At 37.1% G+C, this 27,268-nt stretch overlaps 1 protein-coding gene across 5 annotated transcripts; it reads right to left on the bottom strand.

The window, feature by feature from the left end:
• Nucleotides 1–1,449: 1,449 nt before the first annotated feature.
• On the bottom strand, nt 1,450–27,268 carry ZBBX (zinc finger B-box domain containing). 5 transcript variants are annotated; one of them, XM_074592514.1, is made up of 22 exons: nt 27,184–27,268; nt 26,585–26,657; nt 24,378–24,443; nt 23,569–23,656; nt 22,862–22,975; nt 21,223–21,316; nt 18,921–18,969; nt 18,653–18,762; nt 12,515–12,628; nt 11,839–12,013; nt 10,896–11,016; nt 10,216–10,331; nt 9,891–9,994; nt 9,461–9,567; nt 8,481–8,512; nt 7,864–8,111; nt 6,890–7,046; nt 6,182–6,334; nt 4,988–5,224; nt 3,231–3,366; nt 2,100–2,171; nt 1,450–1,556 (listed from the first exon to the last, which is right to left on the bottom strand). In XM_074592514.1, the coding sequence occupies exons 4-22, from the start codon at nt 23,634–23,636 to the stop codon at nt 1,550–1,552; spliced, it is 2,214 nt and encodes a 737-aa protein (XP_074448615.1). In that variant the 5' UTR covers nt 23,637–23,656; nt 24,378–24,443; nt 26,585–26,657; nt 27,184–27,268; the 3' UTR covers nt 1,450–1,549. The 5 variants fall into 5 exon arrangements, with proteins under 5 accessions (XP_074448615.1, XP_074448620.1, XP_074448616.1 ...); XM_074592515.1 differs by lacking the exon at nt 1,450–1,556 and having other exon boundaries at nt 1,960–2,171; XM_074592516.1 differs by lacking the exon at nt 1,450–1,556 and having other exon boundaries at nt 2,035–2,171; nt 3,231–3,317.

Here is a 27,268-nt window from a genome sequence, read left to right as displayed (position 1 = left end):
ATGGTCTGTTCAGCCCGACGGCTCTGGTTTTTATGAATTAGGGTTACTGAAGTACTTTTTCCTGTAATAGAAATTGTTGAAAAGATTACTGTCTATGTTGTCTAATATTAGCACTTAACTGATGGGAGGTACAGACAACAAATGCATACTACATTAGAGTCCTACGGCACAGGGAGAATACAAACAAGTATGTGTTCAATTGTCAGAACCTAAATAATACATTGGAACGTTTCCACCGATACATTAATGAAGGTCACTTGCCACCTCTGAATACAGAATCACAAGGTTTTCGAGATGAGCACTCAAAGACATCGCTAAACACTTGAGACTATAAACAAAATTAATTTCTTAAAACTATCTACATTTCCTAATTAACCAATTTAGTGATAGAAATCATGAACTTTAATAAAAGGCATCTGACATGAAGTTTTGATCACACTTGCTGTGGTGAAAAATGACCAAAGTAAACATGTGTTTCATTGAATATAAAATGGATAACATGGTCAAAAGTACAGACAGTGTTGCAATCTGAATTTCACCTGCTATAAACTCCTCATTTAAAGCAGTTATGAGAGAATTGTGGAACAGAGATGGAAGATGTGAAACAGGATATAAAGCTTCTCTTTCTACTTGAAAATTTCCAATAATTTTAGAGTCCTGTCTGGTGATTTACCTGTAAATGGTTAAGAACAATTGTGTAGAACTTTTAAGATGCTTTGAAAAACCATCTTAAAAAACACAATGGAGGAAACTAATAAAAGAAGGAAAAAAAATGTCCGCCACATTCAAATAGAACACAATGAAGGAAAAAACTTTAAAGAAAGCTGAAGCCTGCTGCTGCGTCTGAGAATCCCAAAGATGTTACTAAAAGACACCACTTAGATCATTTCAAAACTGTAACTTCCTGCCACCTCCACAGAAAACTACTCAACTACTAGGTACAATTAAGCATCTCCTCAAAAAGAAAGCAGAAAGACACCAAACTCTCTTTACATTAAAGTACCATGTCAGCATGTAACAGCCAAGTGACCTTTTACTGGTGTTACATTAATTGCATTTAACCTTACATTAACTGGGAAGGGCGAGAAGAGGAAGAAGAAACCTTTTTATACAACACAGATGCAGCAAGTTCGAAAGTACAGTTGAGGCCTCGTCATGATCAAATAGAGAAATTGAAATGGTTTGGTGAAATCGAAACCACCCAAGATCATCTTTTCAATGTAATTCCTCTTTGTTCTCTTAATCTTAAAAGACCTGTAAGATGGCAACCTTCAGTACAGTTGAATTGGGCATGCCGAACACAGATCACTCTGAACTGGCATAGTGGAACAGTGGAAGTAGTACAGTGCAGAAAGAACTGACCTCCCGTTGATGGAGATGTGTAGATGTACATGGGGGTGTGTGGATGACATCGTGTAAATGTGGCACTTACGGACATGGTTTACTGGTGGACTTGACAGTGCTAGGTTAACAGTTTGACTTGATGATCTTAAAGGTCATGATTCTCTGATGCTGAGCACAAGGAGCCAAGTTTACTGCTAGTATTATGCTACCTGCTGAAATTAAGAAGAAAGGAGTGTAGTAGTAGAAGTAAAATACACTGTGTAAAACTTGATTTCTATTCTGCAAGGCAAAACTCCCTTAGTGGTAAAATATGTGATATGGAGTAAAGTATATTAGACTTTCTACTATGCATCTCACCATATAAACTTGGCCAAACTGAGACACCCCCCCCCGTTTAAGAACACTCCATTAACACTTCCTGCACGTTACATCTCAGGTTGGCAATGTAAAACTGCATTTGGAGACATAAAATTCAACCTGTGGGCAAGGAAACTCATATTGAATAAAAATTAAAGAATAAAAAAATCCTAGAAAATAATAGCAGAAGACCAGTTTTCTTTTATTCTGTTACTTCTTCATACTAATAAAAAAGCAAAAAAATCAAGGGATTTTTTTAAGAATTTTTATTGACAGTTTTACTAAGTAATCCTTAATAAATAAAGTCTTGAGCAGCTCTCAAGACACCTCTTTGTCTGCTTCTAGGTTTTGTATGATGCGCAAAGAGAGAAATTGCACTAAGTTCTTGGCATGCTCACTGTAATGCAAGAACTTGTTGCTTATCCTCCAGAATTTCTTCTTCATCGTCCATTTGGCTTTCATCCCAGCCCCTTAAAAGAAACATATCACAGTGATTTTCAGCAGCTCAACTTCCTCAAGCTACTCTGCTTTAAGCTTTAGTGACATTATGTTCACACACGTGGAACTAAAAGGCATGAAAATAACTTTTGCTCTATATTTTGCAAGTATACATACATTAGTAGCTACTATATTCATTTTTTCCCCTCAGTTTGTGTCATGTACATTTTCACCTCTTAAACAAGTAGGAAGTAAATAACATTGTCGCTTTTGTGCTTTAATAGATCCTAGAACAGGTAAGTTAAGAAAGTGGGTCTCATTTATACTATCTGCACTATTTGCAAATATCGTTTAGTTTTCTACTGACCTGCAATTTCAATATTACGAACAATTATAAAAAACAAACAAACAACTCAATAAACCAAACAACCACAAATCTCTGGATCACCTGTATTCACATGGCATGTAGTTAACCTCGCAGTGTCTGACTGACCCTTACTAGTTACAAAATCATAATAAGAAAGCTATGACAGACAGAACTTTAAGGAAATTCTTTGTTTCCAGCCACCTCCTTAGTCTCCAAGGCAATATAACAGATATATCATAGATGATGGTGAGTTAAATCTTATTGGCTCACCTGTTCACAACTGCCCTTTCTAAAGGTACCTTACGACCAAAGAACTTCAATTTCTAATAGACGTACTTTATAAATCTCAGTGCTGTATATTAACAAAAGCTAATACAGCAACCTGGTCTAGTGGGAGGTGTCCCTGCCCACGGCAGAGGGGTTGGAACTGGATGATCTTTAAGGTCCCTTCCAACCCAAACCACTCTACGATTCTATGAAAAAAACCCAAAACACCACAATCCCAAAATCTGTAGTCTCAACAAAAAAATATATCACCTAATTCTTAATCTGAGCTGCCTGGGAGCACTGGCTTAGAACACCAAAATACAAAATAGGTCATGCTGACATTTGTAATCAGCGTGTAAAGCACAATCATAAAGTCAAGACTGTCTTTATTTCAGTTCTGGCAAAATGTTTGGCATATTGAGCCTTTTACAATATCATAAAACCAAGTTTAACTTACCTGAGAGTATCAACTCTGCTTTGGTCTTTTACTTCCAGGTTTTTACAGAAATCTGTTGTATTTCTACATGTCTTCTCTGACCGTCTGCTGGAGAAGGTTACATCTTCAGAAGTTAAGCTGTAACGTTTTTCAGGACCTGAAGTATTTTAGGTCATTTCAGGAACACATGCAAACAAAAAAATGCAGTATCTACACTATCAATTTCAAAGAATTCCACAGTATCGACAAAAACTTGCCATTAAGTCTCAAAACAACTCTAGCTGATGAAGGATGTCACTACAAACCCTCCAATAAGTTACTGTATCATTAGAAGTCATGGAAAGAGTTTGCTTCCAAGATGTTTATGGCAGTTGAGTATGAAACCTTATATAACAGGGCCCACTATTACCAATGCAACTCAAAATACAGCAGCAAATGTAGAACTTGGGTAGCTGACTAATGGTAGTATGTATTTAAAACGGAGCAACAGGATATATCCCACATCCACCAATAGAAAAAGATGCTCAACTGGGATCACAGTCTGTGCTCCTTATACAACAGACATGCATGTTACTAGTTTCCCAACTAGCTCTCTGCTATTCACTTATAAATAAGTGAAAAGTATTCCAAGAAATTGGAACAAAAAGGGAGAGAAAGAATGGGACAGTTCAACAGTAACTTCCCTCCCTACTCTTCTCTGAGCATATTTCAGCATCAATGTTAATCCTTCAAGCATTAACAAAAGGAACTCTTCCAAACACAAGGGTTTTGATGAGTACGTATCAAAAAAGGAAGGACAGCTGTCCTGAAGCGTGGTATTTGGAAGCCTCAGAGAAGAGCTGTATGAAAAAAATACAGTGTAGTCTAAGGTAAAAAACATTTTACAAGATAGAACGCTCTTGAATCCAGACTACTTTTGTTTACTGAAAATGCATCACAGCCAAGACCTGCCAGTCTAAACGCACCATAGCAACTCAGAAGGGAGGGACCAAGTTAAAGCCCAAGAGATGCAGTTTATCAAGGCTGCTTATGGCACAAAGTGTTTAGACACTTGACCTATCTCCTCATTGAGATGGAGCAGAAGCATCCCAATCTTTTTTTCCAGTATTGAAAGAACAAAACCAGAACTCACTCGTTCTGTTCAACTGTAATCAACTGACCTTGGCTGCCTGCCACTGTTCCCACACACACACACACCACCTTCCCAAAAAACAAGGAGGTGGTCTTCAAAGGCAGAGGAAAGGGGGTTGAGTCAAACCCAAAATGAGGGCTAATACTGTATTTATTATGCTTTATTAGTGGCAGTTCTCATGAGGACAGATTTATAAAGTTTCCTGTCCATCTTTTCCCCTTCTTGCTATCCTTGCATCAAATGTAGCTTCTAACTACACCTGGGGTGTTCATTATTAAACACCCAAGCAAAGAATACTTATTTAAATGAAATTCATGATCTGAAATAGTACCTAGCGTGTCTTGCAGATTTCTGCAGCAAAAATGCAAGAGGTAAAATTTCAAGAAAATTGTACGGGGTTAAAAAAAAGTTGCACAAAACATTTTGCTTCTACTAAATAAAGGGTAAGTTGAAGTATGATTGAACGGAAATAAATCACTGTTCAACCACAAAGAAGTCTTGTATCGCCAAATGGTTTAGGTCATTTTTGCACCAAAATCAGTTAAGATCTGAAAAGGCAAATGAAATAGCTACTTGTTTTCATTATGTTACTTCTAAACACGAGGGGAAAAAAAAAAAACCCAAACCAAACAGTATTTTCACTTACCTGTATAACTTAATAATTCTTTTTCCAGAATAAGTAGGGCTTCTTGGTCAGCAATATATTCCCAAAGATACTCATCTTGTTTAGTTATATCAATGCACTTGGGTTTTGATATCTCAGTGTTAACTCTTAACATATGCATGGGTGAACTCTTTGGCCTTGGCTGGGTGTTTGTTGGACATTTTCCAGTCAGTTCATAGTGTAGCACATTTGTCGACCAAGGTCTTCTAGAATCATTCCCTGAAATAACAGAAAAGGTCACAACTACTAAGAATTCAAGATTTTACACAAAGAGAATTTGATCTCACCTCATTAATGACATTAACTGCAGTTAAAATTATTAATTTATTTGAACAGATTATTAATTTTGCTTAAGATTGTGAATTAATAAATTTTAATAAGAGGGTTACAATTATATTGGGAAGTAGCACCTCACACCTTAGGGGCATTTTACAGAAAAAAAAAATTTGATTTATATATTATGTGCAATGGCACAAATTTGGGGGCAGGGGAGAGACTGAAAATGTGTGTAGAAAGCTTAAAACTTTGGTTCTGTCTTTTTTTTTTTTAATTTAAGGCAACATGAATAAAATATAGACACTTTCAGATTTTTTTCTGGGATACCAAATTGACAGTTTCAATTTCTGCACATAATGTTTTTAAAATTAAAATGCCAAACTGGTTGCTTAAGATGAGAAATAACGTAAGGTACATTCCTTCAGATGGAGACAGTTGAAATTGAGAAAAGTAACTAAAAAGTGCATATGCAGTTATGCATTACTTGTTTCCTTCTTTCTTATCATTCACGTAATAAGACTTATTTCAGTAGGATGAGGAAATCTTTTATTAGATCAAAAACCATATTGTACTAGATGCTGCAAAACACACAGTAATACATAATCTTGTTCTAGATAAAATTATTATGTAAATAATCAAGCTAAGAGGGAATTAATGGGGTAGAAGCAGGAGTAGAAACTAAGCACAATAAAAAGCATTATTAGTGACAGCTGTAAAGAGATAAATTTTTAACTAAAAACACCATTCTTATGAAAGCAATGCCATACACCCAAAATACAAATACATAGACGAAGATACAAAAATGACCTGAATTCAGCAGAATCATCACAAGCACTTCTACTTTTTACCTACGAAAAATTAACCTGTTAGAGGAGGATCTCAAAGCTGTTCTATCCTTACCTGAGTATGACCTCCATTCTACCAGAGGATAAATTCTATTTTGAGTCTCCAAACCACTTGAAAGTCTATTCAGCTGACTTTCTAAGACACCTTGAACTACAGAGTCATCAGCATATTCACTTAAACTCCTTTCAGTAACCCACTTTCCATCTCCTGAAATAAAAAAGTATTAGAGGAAATCATTTGTAGGTTTTGTGTTAATATGCATTTACTGTTACTCTATTTGCTACATTTAATGTATGTGATTTAAAGGAGTCATACAACAAATTTTCTACACATATGTAAAAAAATCATATCTAACACACTAACAAACTTAAATTCAAGTGATATACTCGATCAAATTAACATTCATGTTCAGCAAGCATTTCACATGTTGTTTCATATACACCATTAAAAGCAACAGGATAATGATATGGTTTGTGTGTGTGATTTATATTATGCACAAACAAAAGCTGAAATTCCTACTGGAACCAAATTCTCAGGGATATAAAGAAGCATATAAATCTATGGCACTACGTTATGTAATTTACCTCAAGGTAGTAAGTTTATTTTATCCTTCCACAGCACCAGTTGTGTGTGTTGGCATGACTGTTACCTGAAGTGACTTCTAAAAGTAAGCTAGAACCAAGTTACACAAAGATAAGGACATCTTACAACAACGGTGGTAAATGTATATATTGTTTGAGGACTTAATTCATACACCATTACCTGGAAACAGGATACTACTGTCCACAGGGCTAGAGTCAGCACACAGCGGAGAATGTGCTTCAAGCGTTGCTTGTTCACAGTTTGCACCTACAAAGAAACCTTCAAGTCCCCAATACCGCGTAGAAATAGATTTCTGCCTTTTGGCTACATCCTGTAACTTGAATAAAACCCAAATATATTAGAAATAGGAAAAGAAACAGGAAACTTCCTAAATTGCTCTTGCAAGTTTATATTAGTAAAATGTTCATAAAACTTTGAATGATACTGATAGCCTGGTGTAATAGATATTCATAAGGATAATGGTTTTGTATGACATATGCTTTAAAATCCTATAAACTTCAGTTGCTAATGATATGAGAGCTTGACTCTATTCTTCCACTGTGGATATGAAAAGCAATTTGTCTTGGTTTGTTTTCACTTGTCTTTGTGTACATCATGTACAGTAATACTGTTCAACAATGACTCCAGATATAATGTCCCAACTTCCTCCCTTATTTTTTTTGCTTTCAATTATATTTTCAGCAAAAGAACATTTGAATAATTCAGGTTACATAAGAGTACCTACAATTTTTGGCATTCAGTCGAGAGGTGAAGTGACACTGATACTAACATGGGAAGAGCTGCCTTCTCCCCCAACACATTTTTTTTTGTTGTCTGTTCTTTCATTCGTTTTTATTTTTTGAACATCAATAAAAGACTGACAATACAAAGTGGAAAGCAGAGGCCTTCATTCCCTACATATGAAATACGGTAGGCAGTGACAATCCCCTGATTGAAACTGTATTCTTAATTGCTTTGGGGTGGGGCTCCTGGGGGAGAATGGGGAAAAGCTGTAGAGTATTTAATGGTAACCACATAACTATCACTATCTCTAAACCGATTCAGGAACATGGTACGTTGCCTCGTGCTAAACTGGGAAAGTAGGCTAAGTAACATAGTTTATCTATTTAGCAACCAAAGATAAAATATTTTACCAATGAACACTTTGTAATTACAGGCAAAACCAAACTCTGACTACTGCAGACACCGTCCAGTTCTTGTGAATCTTTATTGGTTTTCTGCAGCTGTGTCTCAAGGAGATACTTGTTGCTTATTAGTTCAGTAGGGTTAGAGAACTTCTCAGGTAGTTCACAGGAGCTAAGTGATCTTCTCGTAGTCTTTAGTTTAATACCCTCCTTTTGCACTGCGTTTCTTCCAAGACAGCTGCAGTCAACCATTTTTTCTACAATCAAATAATGAAAATAGGATAATTTTTTTTAATGGAAATTAATATGAATTATAACATGCAAGTCTGCTGTATTTTCTTCATGAACTTAAAATATGAAACCTCCACTGAAATTATCCCTAAGCCATAAAATGAGCTCACAGCTTTGAGATTACTGTCACAGCAGATGCCTATAATAGCAAAATAGCTCATGCAGCGCATCAAATTGTGGTCAAGGGACCTGCATGGGTCAGGGAACGGTACATAATTTAACAATCTTTAATTGTTTTTTTTAGACAACCATCATAGTTGACTACCACATCCCTTATGAGAATGATATAACTGTATACACTTGCGTACATCATACTAATAACTTTCAAAATTTACCTTGAGAAACTTCTTTAGAAGAAATGGGGTTTCTGTCAAGAGGAAGAGGTGAAGAAAAATATTGAGTATCAGCTGTGGACATTAAATGACTTTCTCATTAGGCCTACAAGCTTCTCTTTGCAAAAGGTCTCGTACTGTGTCATTCTGATCTGCAACTGATGAACCACTTTGAAACCCAGGAAGGAGGAAAGACTAGAAGAATACAATATAACAAAACAGATCACATCTAATCATAAATAAATTCTGGGAGATAGAAGAATTGCACATGTACCATTAATTATTAGGACTCTTCGTTTTGCCTGGAGTTAAACAACTAGTCAAATGAGAGTACCTTAGAAGTACATAACACTGATCAATTATCAACTTGCCTGCATGCTAGTCCCTGCTTCTACTGAGATAAGAACATACAAAAGAGAAATGCTATCTATAATTCAGGGCGTAAACACATACAGAAATGTATTTTACATGGTTTAACATTGGAGTGATTAAGCAAACAAAATAGAGAAATTTCAGAGTGATGTCTCTCTAGTTACATGTAATTAATACATCTTGGCTGCTCGCTGAAAAAGTCGAAGACGGAGACTTACTGTTCACTAACTTTAATGGTAAACATGCCACATGCCCATTAACTGCCAAACTGTTCTTGGAAACTCTTACAAATTAGTCATCGAATCATTAGGTCATTCAAATGAAAACTTTCAAGCACAAAACCAGCAATCACAGACAGGATCTTGGAAGAATTGTAAAGGAAGGGAAAGCAGTAACTAAGTGTCATGACACCAGCATAGTCTGTGTCTTGCACCAAGGATGAGAGGACGTGTATCTTAACCATGCCTTAAAACAATTTACGATCAGGGATTCTCCCTATTCATACGAAGTACGACTGCCTGCAAATAAAAGCACATGCTATTTAGAAGTGTAACTGTCAGAAGATGGTTTACTCCCTTTTCTCTTCCAAACAATCTCTGCATTTCCAATACCTTACAAACTGCTTTGGTGGTTCACCTTTTCCTTGCTTATTCATTCCCATAGTCCCAGCTTCCATCAAAAAAAAGTTAGATGATTCTTCCAAGTCCTTGACACAAGACTAATTAAAAAAAAAAAAAAGAAACCATATTCAGCAATAGATTAAAATTAAAATAACCACATTAACTCAAGTCATTAAAAGTCTGCAGATTTTATTTTTGTTTAGTTTTTGTATAGTAAGGGTCCCTGGACACAAGAGGAAAAATTTACAGGGAAACTTTGGAAAGATAAATTTTACACATTAGTATGGAAAAGAAAAAAATACCCCTTTTAAAATTAAAAATTATTTAGCTGTTGGCACTTTAAATATTTAACAGATCAACATTTAAACAAATCACTTAGGATCACTGTGAAGATTCATGAAGTTCTTTATTACAGACTTACATCATCAAGGAACTCAATTTTCAAAAATGTCTCTGAACTTTCAGCAATAGTGTTGGGTACTTCCTCTCTGAAAACAGATGTCCAATATCTCCTCACCTCTTCAACTACGAAATATAGTTAATTTAATGCATTTCATTTTTTCCTGTTCAAGATTCAGTTATACAAATGCAAACTTTTTATTTATTATGAAATACCATAAATTTCTCCTTTCATTGTTGTTACTTTAAGCAGAAACCGCTTAAGTATGTAATTGTTCAGCAATCCCAGCAAAAAAAAAATCTCAAGTATTTAATAGTTAGATTCAATAAACAGAAATCTTTTACACCTGTTAAGTCATTGACATCTTCATCATCTCCTCCAGTCACAGCCTGGTGTACACTTAGTGTTTGCGCAGGCCTTGAATCTTTAATGCAACTACCAGAAATTTGATCAACAGGAGTTCTAAAAAAGGAAGAGAAACCAATCTTAAAAAGTCATCTTTTTTTTTTTATTTCTGTAATATCACAGTCATTCCAAAAAAAAAAAAAACCACAAAAAAACCCCAAACAAAACCACACACACATTATTTACAGCAGCAGTATTAGCTGCTCCTTCAAAGCAGCAACTCTTCTTAATTTCATTAAGATGACCTCACACCTCAGGGCTAACAGCCCAACTCTAATGTTTATAAACGTGTCCTGAAGATCGTACTTCCTTTTCTCTACAAAACTCCTGTAGCAAATTGCCCCAAATCAAGCAGTCAAGTATCGTTACCAATCTTCAAACACTACAACAAACTGATAGCAAAGAGAATCCTTCCAACTACTACTCCCTCTGCAGTAATTCTGGAATATTAAGTCATCAAGTCTGGTTATAACAGTTATTGTGTCAAAGTAAAGCACACTGTATACAGTCACCTTAACTCTTGATAATATATCTAATATTTCAATAGCAGTAACAAAAATTCCATTGAAACCTTTAAGTAGTTCTGACTTCTTTCATTGGTGCCAGCAACTTCAACAATACCTTCTGTATTTCTTAAGCAAGAGTTTCTCCATGTAGCTCAGGCCATCGTTCTTGAATTCAATTTGGACAGGTTCCTTCATAACAGTAAGATCAGTCTGTACCTCACAAATTCCCACAGATTCTATTGGAATTATTTAAAACAGATTTATGCAGCTATTCAGATTTATAAACTTGCCATTTAACTACCTTATTTTTGAATGAATGTCGCATTAATAGTCTATGCCTAGCTAAGTCTTTGCATAATTCCAAAATTCAAATGGCCAGCAGTATTCTATTTACACAACACAGCAGTGGGTGTAGGCAGTAAAACCTTATCCCATCGTTTCACAGGAAAGAAGAAAAAAAAAAAAGAGAGGAAAACAAAGAAATCAGTATAATATTTTTTATACAAAAACCACACAAAGAACAAACACCATCCATGGACTACAGGAAAGAGGCTAGCTTCCACAAATCCAATCAGACAACAGGGGTTTTTTTCATATTTTTCCATGCATACTTCAACTGACTGCATCTTTTCACCAGGACAAAGAAATATTAAGAGTCTATGGAAGGCAAGCAGAAAATATAGTTGGATATAACATACAAAATCCTGAGCCATGCACATCCCTTTTCTCAGTTAAAAGCTGTAACATTAAGCTCAAGCATTATAGTTCATATTAAAGTCTCATGTGAGAAACAATGCCACAGCAAAGTACAGAGACACAAGCTAAATAATCTGGCCAACACCACAGTTCATTACAAGAATTGGGATAAACACTAATCTGCACATTATTAATAAAAACTTCAGAGATCGTTGTTAATTCATGAAGGAACACAGAGAGAAAACTTAAGAACCATTTAATATTCTAAAAGAACATCTACCTTCACTAATCAAAAGTCTGCTAACTCACCAAGATGTTTCCTAATGTTTTGAAAATGCAATTAAAATGGAAAAAAACCATACCTGATAGGACCTCACTGGAATGCAGTTGTTCTCTGTGATCACGATTACCTTTTCTCCATTGAAGCAAAGCCTCCTGAAAAGACTTAGCAGATTCCTCCTCATTAAATGTACCATTTAGTAATAATCCTCCATCCTGATTTTCAAGGCCTGTACAGGTTGATTCTGAGGACAGTTCCTAAATCAGTTCCACAACATAATTAATAGAGCGCTTCTGATGACGGTCCTCCCCCCTGTTACATACAATAGCAACAACATTTTTGGTATCAGTTACGGAAGTACAGCACCCTGTTTTCTGGGCTTAGTCTACCTACCCTGCTAATGAAGATCACTCAGTTTTTATGTGGTCTTGCTCACAACTAAATTGCGCTGTTCAATCGAGAGCAAAGTGAGAAAAACAAAAAAAGCTTGTACAAGCACACAAAAAACCACATTTAACTTAAATGCTTTTAGTAGGCAGAAAGCAGTAGCCACATCCCATGTGCAGGATGGATATCATGTCGACAGACACGAACAGGGGTGGATGCAAGTCTGATCTCACACTTGGCACACTGCGTAAAAACTTCAGGCCACTATCGAAGATGTCCAAAACAATAAGAATAATATTTTTTTCTGAACTGTACGCTACCTCAGCACTGCCTACTGACGCTAGCAGAGATGAAAACTTGTCTGATGTTACCTGATGCTTGCTATTTACTTTCTGTTCCTCATGATTAATTTTCGATTCGTTCAGATTTACTTCCTTCATGAAGTGATTGACTTCCAATTTTCCAACATGTATATCAGCTTCTGTCTGTTAATGAAACATTATGAAACCATTAATTTATTATAAACACACTCAAACATTCCACCAAATACCATATTAAAAGCAGGTAGGTAACCACATATTGAAGAGCGATGGCGAAATACACACATAATAATGTCAATAATCAGTAGTATGTACGTGTGCGAGCAAAAATTCAATAATCTGAATATTCCATTAGGTACTACAAAGGACAGACTAAGTGAGGTGTTTAATGCAGCACATATCATATACACAAATTTATGAGCTATGTACTTTATTAATGAAGTTCTGCTTACTGAAGCTTTTCAGTAGACAGAAGCACACCTGCAGAGGTCAACAGGAGGAAAATGTTCATTTAAGGAACTAACTGGAATACCCATTCACACACAAAAAATAGTCCAGGCAAGTCCCTACTATGATAAACTAGATGAGTTTGAAAATAGCTACAGAAGAAGAATAACAGTTTTATTCACACTGGGACTTTACTGATTTGCAACCTTCATTAGAACAAAGAAAATTACCGTGGAAATGTAATATGAAGGTTTTGATTGTCAACTCTTGAATGATTATCAAGCAAAAACAAACAAGCAAACAAAAATTATGTTCATCCTTTCCCTGTGTCCCCTCCCAACGCACAGAGACCAGAAGGAAAGATTCTTTGTCTACAAAAACCTAAAGTAAGGAACACATTCTTACCACGAAAACACAAGAGCAGTAAGATACAGGCAGAAAGTGTAATCGGAAAGAGTCAAAGCAGCAAAACCAGAATGTACTTACATCTCCTCCTTTCCACCTGCTCTAGACTCTAATCAACTCTGTGACTTTGCAGTTGCTGTTGCACATTAAATGGTACTTGTAACATGCCAGCGAGCATGCAATGCAGGGAGACTAACCACTTTAAACGGCCATTACTTTTGCCTTTTGCAGTCTTCCTCTGATTCTTATACTGCTATACAGGGTGAATAAGGTCCAGAGTTCACTGTATAACACACATGCTTTGTCTTTTTTCTCAAACCTAATAGTCCATAATCATCCATAATTGATAGCAAATCTTTATTCCCTAACACCGACACACAGAGATCACAGAAGTACATACATAAAGAGAAAAAGAGGAATTTCTCTCGTAACAGCCCCCCTCCTTGGCTTATTCTGTTTCCTATGGCACATGCATTCAAAAGTAAATAGCTGAAGATTGTGTTGATTTCTTTTTCACCACATGAACAAAATGATCTTAACATTACAGTAGAATTCAGCAGAAGTCACGTTCCTTCGAAGAAGATAATTTTAGTGATGTAGCTTCATACATCTGCTCCCTTTGAGCAAGCATAGTTGCATTATGCATGGTTCCTTCCAGTACTCTGGCACACGGTATATAACAGCAGATCAATACTTGAAAGGCTCACCCTGCTGTGTTATTTCTATAAACATCTTCATTGAGATTTTGCTGAATTGCTTCAAAATACTTACGCAAGAATTGCAAAACTGATTTTAGAGCATACTTGGAAAGCTTATTTGTTTTAGCCTCGTGTTAAACTTCCCAGCAGCTGAACTCAATGCTAATTTTCTCCTACTTTGATGGCTAGCATCTCTCTCTGCCCTCTTTTGTTAGCTCCCTTTAATAACAGTGGAAGTTTCCAATTAGTTTCAGAGTAGGACTGGAGAGAATAAGATAAGTGAAAGGGTGTGTGGGGGGTAGAATCAAGACAACTTAAAGTGGAATTATCCTGATGCAGATGGAGCAATCACAGCATTCCATGATTCTCAGTTTAAATTCTTGTATTCTTCCAATGAACCAGCCTTTAATCCCCCACAATAAATTCCAACATCTCAATCCAGTTTGTTTATCACCAGAAATGAGATAAATGCTTTAAATATATATGTGTGCATCTAAAAGAGAATGCACTACAATTGTCAAGATTTACCATTGTTATGTTACTATTGTTACCACCTAGTTTTCAGTTCTAGGTTTAAAAGTTCTGCTACAGTCTATTAAAAAAAAAAATCCTAAACAGCCTGCATTTAGATGTGTTTGGTGAAATATTTTTATATCCATGCAAAACAGCTCATGGAAAAACTTTTATGTCGACTACATAACGCAGGATAACACATCATCCCAAAAAGAGGATTTATTGCTGGCTATTTGTTACTTACAGGATGGTGTATCCTTCTGTAACTGCCTTAAATTCTCACCTGAATTTTTTTTTCCATCAAATGATGTAATCTTTCTACTAATATACTACAAGCAAGGATCATTTTGACAAAGATGTATTTACTAGAGCAGTAGTTTTGACAATTTACTACAGTACTAAAAGGATTATATTTCTGGGAAGAATGAATGAGATAAATATATTTTAGCGGGATAACAGAATAACATATCCAGTGACATTATCGAAAAGTAAAATTTGCCTTCAAGAAAATCTCATACGGTAGAACTGACATAGTTTAATAACATACACTTAATCAAGGCCCTATCTTCATTTTCTACATTTATGTTAGCTTGCAGTTTCACAATAAAGTAACTTTGAGTCTTTGTAATCATAACATTGACATAGAAATCCAAACATTTTTTCATAAAAAATTCCTGACACGCTTTTCTTTGATTCATTAAGTCCAGCTATAAAGCAGTTATCATTAACATAGGAATGAAAGAAAATGAAAACAAGCATAATAATACATATTTGAAAAGGTATTAAGAGAAGCAAATCACAGCATTTATCAAAATCAAATTTGGAATAACCTTAGAACAGAAACAGTGGTTTTGTCCAAAAGTTAAAATGCAAAATGCACGTACAATTTGGTGCAAAAAAAGACTTGTTACAACCAATTTATGAAATGCAATCAAATATAACACATGAGAAACTTAAGTTTGTTAGAATTAAGTGTTATACAATAATTCTAGGAGGAATCTTTACTACCCTAATTATAAAATTTTTATTGTTTCATAACAGATATGACTCAAAGTTTTATGTTAGAAAGTGAATATTACTGAGCTGAATAATAAAACTACACACAACTTAAGTCTCCACTGTACTGTAAAACATTTTACTTTCATCACAGTTTATTCCTTTGTGAGTGGAATCCAAGTATGAAAGAATCAGGAATGCTGAAAGTGGCATCTGACAGAACAGACATAATTCTAAATAGGAATTCAGACAGTTTCAAGCTTACTTATAACAATATTTAAATGGCAGTTAACATGGACTTAAATATACTCACAAGGGTATATAATTGCCTTTGACAAATGAACAAACACCTTTTAGTAGTTACAATTTTTTTTTTTTCCAAAATACTAGACATCCAACAATTTGGAAAAGTCTCAAACAATATACCAATAATAATAACTCAAAGAGCCTGTGTAAAAATCTCCTGACCCAGTTACAGATCTCCAACCACAAAACACTACTATTGGTTCAATTTAACTCGGTTTTCCGTGAGGCACGCATAACTATAAAATCCATCAAGGCACAAGAAAAGAGAGCATGATTTGTTTCTCAATATCATAGAATGGTTTGGGTTGAAAGAGACCTTAAATCATAGAATTGCTGAGGTTGGAAGGGACCTTTAAGATCATCAAGTCCAACCATTAACCTACCCTGACAAAAACCACCATGTCCCTAAGTACCACATCTACCCTTTTTTTAAACACCTCCAGGGATGGTGAATCCACCACCTCCCTGGGCAGCCTATTCCAATGTTTAATAACCCTTTCAGTGAAAAACTGTTTCCTAATATCCAATCCAAACCTCCCCTGACATAAGGGAACAGATCATCTAGTTCCAACCCCCCTGCCCTGGGCAGGGACACCTCCCACCAGACCAGGTTGCTCCAAGCCCCATACAGCCTGGCCTTGAACACCTCCAGGGATGGAGCATCCTCAGCTTCTCTGGGCAACCTGGGCCAGCAACCCTCACAGTAAAGAATTTCTTCCTAATATCTAATCTAAATCTTCCCTCTTTCAGTTTAAAACTATTACCTCTTGTTCTATCGCTCCACTCCCTGGCAAAGAGTCCCCATCTCTCCTGTAGGCCCTTTAGGGACTGGAAGGGGCTCTAAGGTCTCCCCGGAGCCTTCGCTTCTCCAGGCTGAACAACCCCAACATGTATCAACCCAAATATGTACTGCAATAAAACAGCTGTGCTATTTGCTTCTATGAAAACTTTTTTTTTTAACTAAAAAACTTTCTACTGAAAGTCACGTGTGATAGTGTGAAACCTCTGTCACCTAAGCATTGTGAAAACAATGCCTTGTTATCCACCAGCGCTGCCCTACTCTTACAAGTGCTGTTCATGACCTACGAGCCTTCCTGCGGTCAGGGATGAGGTACTCAGCAGCACAGCTTCATCTAAGGGGAAGGGGAGGCGTTAAGGAGAAAGCATCAGAGGGCGCCAGTTCATCCCAGAAGTGACGATTTCTAGCCCAGCCCCTACTCCAAACGCCTGACCTGAACACCCGGGGGAAAGGAGCCGCTGTGCCGGGAGGAGCCGCCGCCGGTGAGCGCGGGCAGGGCCGAGCCGGGCCCGGCGGGAGCCTCCCGCGGGGGCGCAGCGCCTCCTGGCGGCCGGACCCGGCACGGCGGCCCCGCGCGGGGCGGGCGGCTCCTCCCGGGGAAAGCTGCGCTTTTCCAGGCAAAACCATGAAAAACGCACACAAACACGGTATCTGCTCCCTTGGGTTTGAGCGTTAGCACCTCCAACTTCCTCCTTTTGCCATAAACGCCATACAAGTATATCATGGCATGTGTTGGGGGTGAATCTTTGTGAGAGATGCTACTTTTTGAGAATAAAAATGTTATTTTCTGCATTTATTAATTAAATATTATTTTCTACTCTATTTGCACAGGTTACTTCAAAACCAGAATACTATGGGGCTACATCCTATTTTGGAGGCTAGGTTTCCTATTTACACTTGTTAAAAGGCAAAAAATCTCTCCATTAAATATAAATGACCTAATAGTTGATGACAGCAATTTCCACTCTACCATAGGCAGCAAGTGCCAGCTCAGAAAGCAATCAGAATTAAAAATGCACCCTGGTGCTTATCAAAGTATTTAAAATTACAAAATATTCACAGGCCACTCAATTTTGCCCTATTTGCCTGAAAACATACATCTTCTTTTAATCATATGGCAGTGTTCTTTATTTAAGTAAGAGATCAGTCTTCTTCAGGCACAGTCACATGCTGGGCAAATTAATAAAAATACAGCTTAAAGAAACTCTCTGTTAAAGAACTGGTAGGAGTTCTGATAACAGAACCATTTAATCTGTTTCCCTGCCATTCAGGGAGATCAGTATATAAAACCTCCTTTTACTTTATGTGCACTAAATAGTTATCACAAAGAGAAATACTAAAATTAAAGTGGATATCACCAATACATTTTGGGAAACAGGTGAAAAAAACCCTATTACTTTAATTTCAATTCCATCAAGATAAGATATTTAAATAAAGTAGGATCAAATTAATCCCAAATACGTAAGTAATTTTTTCCTGTTTTTAAGTTGATATGGCACCTCAAGCTGACCATCTTAAGAGAAGTCTTATTTTTTCCCAGCAGAACAAACTGGAAAAACAATGTATTAAAAAACTTCACCAGAATAGCTAAGGCTAAAAGCTCAAATGAGCTCCTTGACCGTATGATTTCAAAGCAGCAATACTGCCATCAAAATGATTCCTTGTTACGGAAGGGGCGGAGGCAGCTCATATGCTGACTTCCACAGACTACCATCATCCAACTGCATCATACAGAAAAACTAACGTACAGAAAGCTGACCTCAGATTTAGGCCGCTCCTGTGTTTTAGGCATGTGCATACGTATTTCCATATACGGATCGCTTCACGAAGGTGCCTGAAAGTGAATTCCAGGTCAAACAGCTTGTCTTTACAGCTTCTACTCTGAATAAACCCAAGGTAATTCATTTTACAACATATTATACTATATTTTTATATATATATATGTGTCTAGATACTGCTACAAGCTACTATATATGCACATTATATTCTGTTGCTATAGAGTTAATTTCTAAACCACTTCCTTACCAGCAGCTCACTCTTAATTTCATGTAGTCCACATGCTACCCCCTTCACTTCAGATTTTTCATGAGCTACAGCATTTGCCATTTCATGCTTAAGTGTTTCTTTCACTGGATCTGAAAAAAAAAAAAAAAAGAAAAAAAAAGAAAAACAAACAACAAACCAAGTACTCCGGTCTCTGATTTCTTTATTGCTTAATTGCAGCAGCCTCCAAGAACCAGATGCTCTACCAGAAGTTTCTGAGTTTTTATTTAGTTAACAAAGATGCCTTTACCTTGAATCTGTTCTTTGAGTATTTGCAACTTCACCTTTCCTGAAGAAACCTACGTGGAAGAATATTTATATATATATAAGGTGCTAAAGAAAATAAATATAAGTGTAACTTTTATAGACCTAAAATGTTACTCTTTCTAGGAAAACAGCTAAGCATGTATGTAAAGAGAAAACTCCATGTATTGTGCATGACAGCCATTAAGTCTGTGATCAGTTTCCCTCCCCATTCATGAAATGACACTGTCCTTGTTTGCCCAGCCAGGTCCGTAGCGAGGGTTTTCCACAAGCGTACACCTGCAGAACTTTCATAACCATGGTGACTCAAGCTCAAATGTCAACCAGTGAAGTCTAGAGGACACTCCTCATTACCCTTCTATGATCTAGAACCCCAATAACTAATCATTTTCAACAATTTTGCTCCTCAGTTTTTCCCCTGCAAACAGTGCACACTGCACCCTCGCATCTCACCCCCCACACTCTTATGCATCTGCAGGAATTTTAATTTTGCCCTTTTGAAAATTCTGCCCCATGCATTTTCTGCTTTGCCATCACTGCTGAAATCTGAAGTCTTTGAAGTAGTAACAGCTCTGAGTTACTTGTCTCAGAGAAGGGGAAAGAGAAAGAGGTGGGTTAAAGGAAACCTTTTCATTCCAATCCTCTCTTCTACTCACAGGCAACTAGGCAATTTCATTGAAATTGAGTACGTTGGCTGAGAAGACCTTCACACCAAACTGCTGCTGCTTCAAAAGACTTCAAATAGCAACTGCTATGGCTTAGTCTGAAGTTGTCACTGTCTTGTTTTTCTCTTCAGACTTACATAAGTTTTATTTCAGCCAGTTTCAAGTGCTCTCTCTTAATTAACAGCTCTCATTTCAACATAGCACACATAGCTTGGCTTCCAGAAATAAAAAACCAAAAACGTAAGAAAAACTCTCTATGTCCCACTCAGTCCAATTTGCATGCCTCTCCAGACACATCAATGTCTGCTAAAGGAAGGAATGAGGAAATATCTCTAAGTTGAATGAGTTTGGATTTGGGGATCCCCTACTGATTTTTTCATACTAATTCATTGAACAAATAAAGAACACAAGCTCTGTTATCACAATCGGTATTGTAACAGCAGTCGTGAACATTATTTCACAATGGATACACCTAATGCTTGCTTCCATGATGTATAAAGCCTCGAGGACATGAACCTAAGCTATTAAAACAATGAATTCATTTCACCACAGAATGAAACAGTAAGACTGGGTTATTATAGTTGGAAGTGATAACACTCCCTACACGGTCCATTCTTCAGCTACTTACAAATTTGACCGACTTTTACCATTCCCACACATCTGCCTTATCCTTAATATTTTTTGAGAGTTTGAGCAAACTTGCCCAAGTCATTTCCAAAAGGAAATAAGGCAAAAATACTCCATCGTGTACATATTAAAAAGAGAACAAAATTTTTAATCACTTCACAGGAAAGTTCTACATCCGCCTTTAGGACTGAGCAAAGATGTCATAAAACGAGAGTCAATTGATACACCTAATCCACACTTTAAATCACTCAGAAGCATTCAATCTCAGTCCAAGAGGATGGACCGAGCCCAATCCTTGTCCAAGAGAATGCTTCAAAAATCTGTTTAACCCACACTTGACTGACTAACATCAGCCCTCAGGGTACGAATGTAGGACTTTTCCAGCTGCTGTGGACCAAGTGGCAAATTGGGATCTGTCTCCTTCTGTACTTACTGAAAGAAATTCAGAAGCATCATAAGAAAGATTATAAGACATGCAGAAGCGTGTGTGTACAGAAGAGAATGAATCAGAGACATATGGGAGTTCTACTGTGAATGGAGATGCCATGACACAGTGACTGAGTTAAAGAAAAAGCTTTAAGTGTAGTCTTTTTTAATGTTGTGGGCCCTTCTCATAGCTTTTATCTGTGAAGATAGAGAAGTTGTACTCAAAACTTGAAACCTTGTATTTCAGATTCATAACAGACATTAGACATTTGAAAGATAGGCTCCCAATGATTTCCATCGCTACCAAATTAGACACTTACTGTAGAAGCAATTATAATTCACTGTCTATTGCAATTAAAAAAAACAACAGATCACTAAACAGAACTTGATGTTCCTCCAGCTCAAAGGGAAACATAAGCTTGGCATGGGAAAATAAACAAACAGAAGTTTTACTCAGAAGGTGCTTAACCTTTTAAAGTATTTAAAATTCCCATGTTCTGTAGCATAGATGTTCTAAATCTTGTTTTGTTTTAAATAGCTTTACCTGCAAACATATTGATAGTTTACTACCTTATTATTGCTTGCTTTGCTTTGTGACAAAACTCGGGCTTGGACGGTCATTGGTCCTGCCCGTCCAGACTTCCAACGATAAGCACTTGATTTCCTATAAACCAAGAGCAAGAAAGAACTTACAAATTACATCTTCTGTAAGCAAGGTTTTCCTTTAGGTTTTTAAATATGAACAGAGCATCACAAAAATAAAACGCCTGTCTATAGGATCATCAATTCCCCAAAACACAAACATCTCCTTTCCATTGAAACTGCTTCACATATACTTTCATAGTAGTAAATACATCAAATGTATAAAAAAGTACTTATTTTTAGACCATCAAATTGGTCTATGTCTTTAAAAGTAAGAAAATACCATCGAATTCTCTAAGATTGGCTTTAGAAGAATAAAAATGTAACGGAAGTACAAGTTAGATAACTCTTTGTTGTCCCAATTTACTCTGGGGCATTCATCCAGCACAGCTATAACGCATCACCTTTTAATAAGCCAGGAACACATACCTACAATTAAGATTTCAGTGAATATCGGTTTTGAAATTGACTACTATGACAAACATGAAAGATAGCAGGGAAGAATTTAAGACTAAGATTAAACAGTGATTTTCAGCTTTAGCACACCGCATAATACACTACTGCATAATATTTAGCAAGTGTTTAAATGACTGACTGACTTTGTTCTACAGAAAACCAAACGTAGAGCTAAACAAACTAAAGCATACAAAACAAAGGGTAAGGAAAACATGTAGGAGGGAAGAGGGATGATCTTCCCATGAGTGGTGCAAACACCAATGATACCTGTCATTTGAACTCACCATAACAACACTATCATTGTTTGCAGGTACAAGGCCATGAGAACAATACAAGAACAACTGCATGAGAACAATATAGGGGAAAAAAAGTGCCACACGCTATTTGGAAAACACTGCCTCAACAGCTCACGCAAAAGTTTACAGAGCTGCAAACAGCAGGCCCTTAGCAGTACCAAGACTAAGGCACTAAGGCATCCAAGGCACTTGCATCTCCAGCGAAAAATCATGTCAGGCAGTAGTACAAAGAAATGGAAGCAGATGTTTCAGAGATTTGCTAAAATTCAGAGTGAGCCAGCAACAGAGCTGAGACTGAAATTTCTACCCTAGCACTTGCTTCATTACATTATGCTTAGTTTCCAAGCCATGCTTCCATCATGCAGAAAGTGTCTGAGAAGCTACATAGATGCATACAAAACAGGATCAAAGCACTATTAAGAAGAGCATCCTCTTTAAAAATGTCAGAAATATGACAGAAATAGTGCAAGAGAAACTACTTTCTGTCTCCTGCTTTAAAACTAAGGTGACAAATCCAGTCAGACAGGGGAAAAAGGAAGAGGGAATAAATGAGGAAAAGGGATCTCTGCCGCTGAAGGAATATTCCTGCCAAGACGGATTTGAAAGCTTACTTCTTAAAAAAAAAAATTCACATGAGAGTTTAAAAGTAAGAAAGTCATAGGGTAGCAAGTTTAACATTGGGAAGAAAGATTGGAGAGAGTAGACTGAACACTATTGTGTATTCCAAACTTTCAAGAGATCCCATCTGGGGCAGGAGGAGGTGTGGAGGGAGCATCTCATTGGATTCCTTTTTTTGAAATAGAAATTTAACCTACCTTCTCTCTTCTTTTTCTCTGCTCATGTTTGACCGTAGTTGCTGCAACTTCTTCTCCATCTCTTTGTTTTCTGTTTCTAACTGCACTTTCTCCAATTGCAGTTCTCTGATAGTTCTGGAGAAGTTAAAGTAGTAAAATATTCATTAGAAATTACATGAAAGTAAAGCACCTGAAGATGTTTAAAGCAGCGAGAAAAAAAGTTGTAAAATTTGTCATTAAAGGCACGTCACTCTTCTATTTCCCAACATGACCAAAAACAGTTCTGGAAAATTTAGGGCAGGTCAGGTGCAAACTCCTTGGACACAAGAACTCGTTACAGAGGGGTATGCTGACAGTGATATGGCTACTCAGATATAAGCTTTAGAGTGGCCAACATAAAATTGATACAATTGTGTCTGCATTCAGACAGTTTTGTTGATGAAATATATTCAAATCAACTATCCCAGTGAATCCCTTAGTATTGTTTGTTTACAAAGTATATACGTTAGATATACAGCATTATAAGACCCATAACTTACTCAGAAAATACATTAAAGCCTAAGAAAATAAAGGCTTAAGGATAAAAGCATAGGGAAAATACTAGAAAAAAAACACATCATGATTTTTCTTGCTCACACACAAATAAGCTCTTCTACTCAATGTTACATTAAAACTTATTAAAAATTATGAAAAAACACCTCTATCAAAATCAGATAAAATGCACTTACTTTGCCTTTAATCTCACCGAGGTTCCAGTTTTTGAGCCTGGGAGTATTACAAAAGCATTGATGTTCATGATTCCCAGTATAATCTCGTCTAAAAAAAAGAATTTCAATGATCTACAGTTAGCAACCTGTTGAAATGGGAATTTGATTGAAATTAAAACAGTAAAAGAAGGAAGGAAATAGAGTGCAGAACTCGTTTATATGAAGTGTCAATAAAATACTAGAGCAACTCTAAATTACGTTTAAATGTAATAAAAAGTTTTCCTTTCAGTTATGATACCTGGGCAAAGATTTACTTGTATGTTTCATTTGGGCAGTCCCCTAAAGTTTGATGAAAGCAGTTTAATATTAAATAAAACACAGCTTTCTTGATCCAGACCCATAGAGAGCACAGAGAAGGAGAAAACTGTATCAATGGCTATGACGTCAAACCATCTCAAATGTTTTGGAAAGATAAATAAATGTCTTGTGTCATATACAAACAGATGCAAAAGAATACAATAACTTGCAGAGCAGAATTATTTTCTACCCTCAAACTTCAAGACAGTGGTATTTTAAAGACAATTTTTTTCCCCAGGTTGTAAAATACTTTTCCAACAAGCAAGTTCATACAGCAGAGTCCAAACTGGAGCTAAATATCCATAGCATCGCTGCACTAGAACGTTTGCATTATAACTAGTACTGACTAAGCAGGCTGCTGTAAGAAACATGCCAACAATCAATGTCAAGCACAGTGCCAAAGCTGAACATTTACTTGTGCTGCTGGGATGCATATGGAAAAGGAAAAAAAACTTTATTGGCCAGAGACTTACAGCTGACAGGATGTTTGGAAACTATTCTTCAACTGTTGGCTATCAGATTCCAGCTGAAAGCAGGACCTAAATGAAATGATGTGGAGAAGAGTAGTATTTGAAAGACATCAAATGTATAACTGAGCTCAAGAGCAGAAGCTCAGCTGCCTGCTCGCACATAAATCTGAAAATAACCATTAATACAGTTAAAATGTGTCCAAATAATACTTCCATCCATGAGGCAAAACGCACGTCAATTGCACATTACGAACAGTTAAAACATCTGGTCCCACAGAACCTAAAAGCAATGACGTTTCAGTGCTGACAGAAAGGTCAGATGTGCGCACAAAACACGTTTCTTACTGTGATGGAAAAACCAAGTACTGCATTCTTTCTTACCATTTCAAAACACTTATTTTTTTGATCACATTCCAAGATAAAACAAGTTTCTATTAACTAAGAATAGAAGAAGGTTCCTCTCTTGGCAAACGTGTTCTAGTGAGCATATAGACAGGTAGGGATAATACACTGGTTTTGGTGTAGCCCAAAGACTACCTAATAGCAAAAATGGAGGTAAATGACTGAAGCCAGCTTACCAAGCTCAAGGAGGGACAGTATAAATGATATTTTTCTTATAAACTTTAACATATTGCACTGGAAGCAAATATTTAAAGATGTAACTTAAAAGTTGCGATAGTATCACAGATAAAACCATCTACAAAGTTTTGGGAATACAGTACTACTAGGTGAAAAAAAAAAAAAGCATCAAGTTATAGATAACAGGTGATATAGATAGACAGAAGGCAAGCAAAAGCCTGAATTTTTCTGAGAGAATACATGAATTCATTTAATACATGAATTCAAGCATAATTCTATTTCTCAAATAGACTTCTAATTTAAATACAGACAAAAGTTGCCTTTTTCTGTGTGCTTTTTGGTTACCTATGAATCCTTTTCTCTTTCTAATACATAAGACAATTTTCCAGTGAGGCAAAGAGTAAAGCAACTCATCAACATAAATAAATCAAACATTAATTATCCACATCCTCTCTGCTTGCTCTTCTACATGAGTACTCAAATTTCATCATTCTAGCAGATTCCACTGTGCTGCTAATGGATATACAGTGCAACTGAACAAAACAAAAAATGCCGCTTCTGCTAAATGAAATTTAAGTCAATTTAATTTTAAAGTCTGCATAGCTAAATGAACACAAATCCCATATAACCTATATCTCAGCTTAGCTCAAATTTCTTCCTAATCAATTTAAAGATAGCTTTATAACTTAAAGACAGCTGAAGATGGCTGCAGTTTATTTCAAACTACAGGAGTTTAACTAGAGCAGACTAAATTCTGACAGCTTTCTCACATCAATAAACCCATAAAATCCAAAGGGATACTACTGTATATGTAATAGCTCACATCCAATTATCATAACCCTGAACATGGATTTCATGCTAGACTGAGTCCTATCCACTTACCAATAATTCAAACCAAACTATTTCTTTTGAAGAAGAATTCTTAGTGTAACGAAGACTTTGTCTAGCATTGCTCTCCACCCATTTGCTGTTCATTACATCAACCGAGAATTTTGGTCCTTCCAAACAATGCCTTTTAACATTTCACTAATTAGTAAATCCACTCCTCACAGCTAGTCTAAATCCACCAGTCAGGTATTTTAATGTAATCTCAGTCTCTTGGGATAGATTTATATTCTCCATGCCCCAATATCTGTGACATCACCCATTTGAAACTGCACTTTCTATTTTTAAACAAATTATCCATTTCTACGTTTAATGCCATACACACTCACAAAGTAAGATGTTGAAAACCAGATTAGAACAGCTAAATGATACTTTTCCCAAATTATTTTCCTATACTTAGCAATTTTGTCACACACTGGAAAGATGTATTGTCACGACTCTGAGAAGTCAACACCTATTTCTACCAGTTGTGCATCTTCACTGCTTAAAGAACTGTGATTTCAATTATATTTTAAATAACTTCAAACACAAAAGACACTAGCAGAATTGTCTGTCTCTCCATGCAGTGTACTTAAAAACAAAGCATCGCATTATTGTTTCATGAGATAGATGCCTTATCATCCACATTATATGGCTACAGTAATTGCCCTGTGAACTCCTGCAGACGCACTGCCCAGAAGCAGAGCAAATGAAGGGGCAGGTAGGGATAAGAATAGGTGAATAAATGGAGCAAAGTCAGTACTTGCCTTTAATACTTCTGCCAAACTCTAGCCTCTGCTAAGCAAGGCTTAAAGGTTTCAATCAGTCCAGGCGACAGCTCTAGAAAAACACAGAACAACGCACAAGGGCAGATAAAAGAAGTTATTAAAAAAACCCCTCCTGACAAAGCAGCGGGCTTTTTTGTATTGTTACCGATGGCTGTGTTTTTCAAGACGACTGATGAAAGGCGGGAAGGACAGAGAAGAAGGAAACTGCCTAAGAACCGTAACCTAAAACCAGAAAGCCGTGAAGGGTCGGGAAATAAAGAGAAAAGTGTAGGGGACGCGCACAAATTCAAACTGTAACGGTACGTGCCGAGGGTATTCCCGCCAGAACCTGGGGGCACTCGCACCTGCCCCCAAACATTCTCTCAGCCCTTCAGCGCCGCCACCGTGGCGGGCGGCAACCCCCGGGGAGCGACGCGCTTGCTCGGGCGGGAGCCTTCAGCCCTGAGGAGAACCCCGCCATGGCGGGGCCGCCCCCGGGGCCCGCCTGGCCGCAGCCGCGCCCACCCCCGCCCTAAGACAGGGTCCCGCCGGACCCAACGTGCCCTGGGCTGCCGCCGCGGGGTCGGTCTGCGGCTCACCCCGGCGGGGGATCGCTCCGGCTCGGCACCGCTCCCCCTCAGCGCTGCCGCCGCCCGCCTCACGCCGTCGCCATGGCAGCGGCGG

Source organism: Larus michahellis, chromosome 6 (assembly GCF_964199755.1).
Source record: "Larus michahellis chromosome 6, bLarMic1.1, whole genome shotgun sequence".
Lineage (NCBI taxonomy): Eukaryota > Metazoa > Chordata > Aves > Charadriiformes > Laridae > Larus > Larus michahellis.
Note: the sequence above shows the minus strand (reverse complement) of the source record. Positions and strands in the feature narration are given on the sequence as shown.

Bases quoted from the DNA above. Each gene is read 5' to 3' on its own strand.
- ZBBX (XM_074592514.1), bottom strand. From the start codon at position 23,636: ATGAACATCAATGCTTTTGTAATACTCCCAGGCTCAAAAACTGGAACC. The intron at 21,317-22,861 runs GTAGGTTAAATT...CTTGGTTTATAG, and splicing joins AGAGAAAAAGAAGAGAGAAG to GAAATCAAGTGCTTATCGTT. The intron at 10,332-10,895 runs GTATTGTTGAAG...TTCCTTTTTTAG, and splicing joins TTGCTTAAGAAATACAGAAG to AACTCCTGTTGATCAAATTT.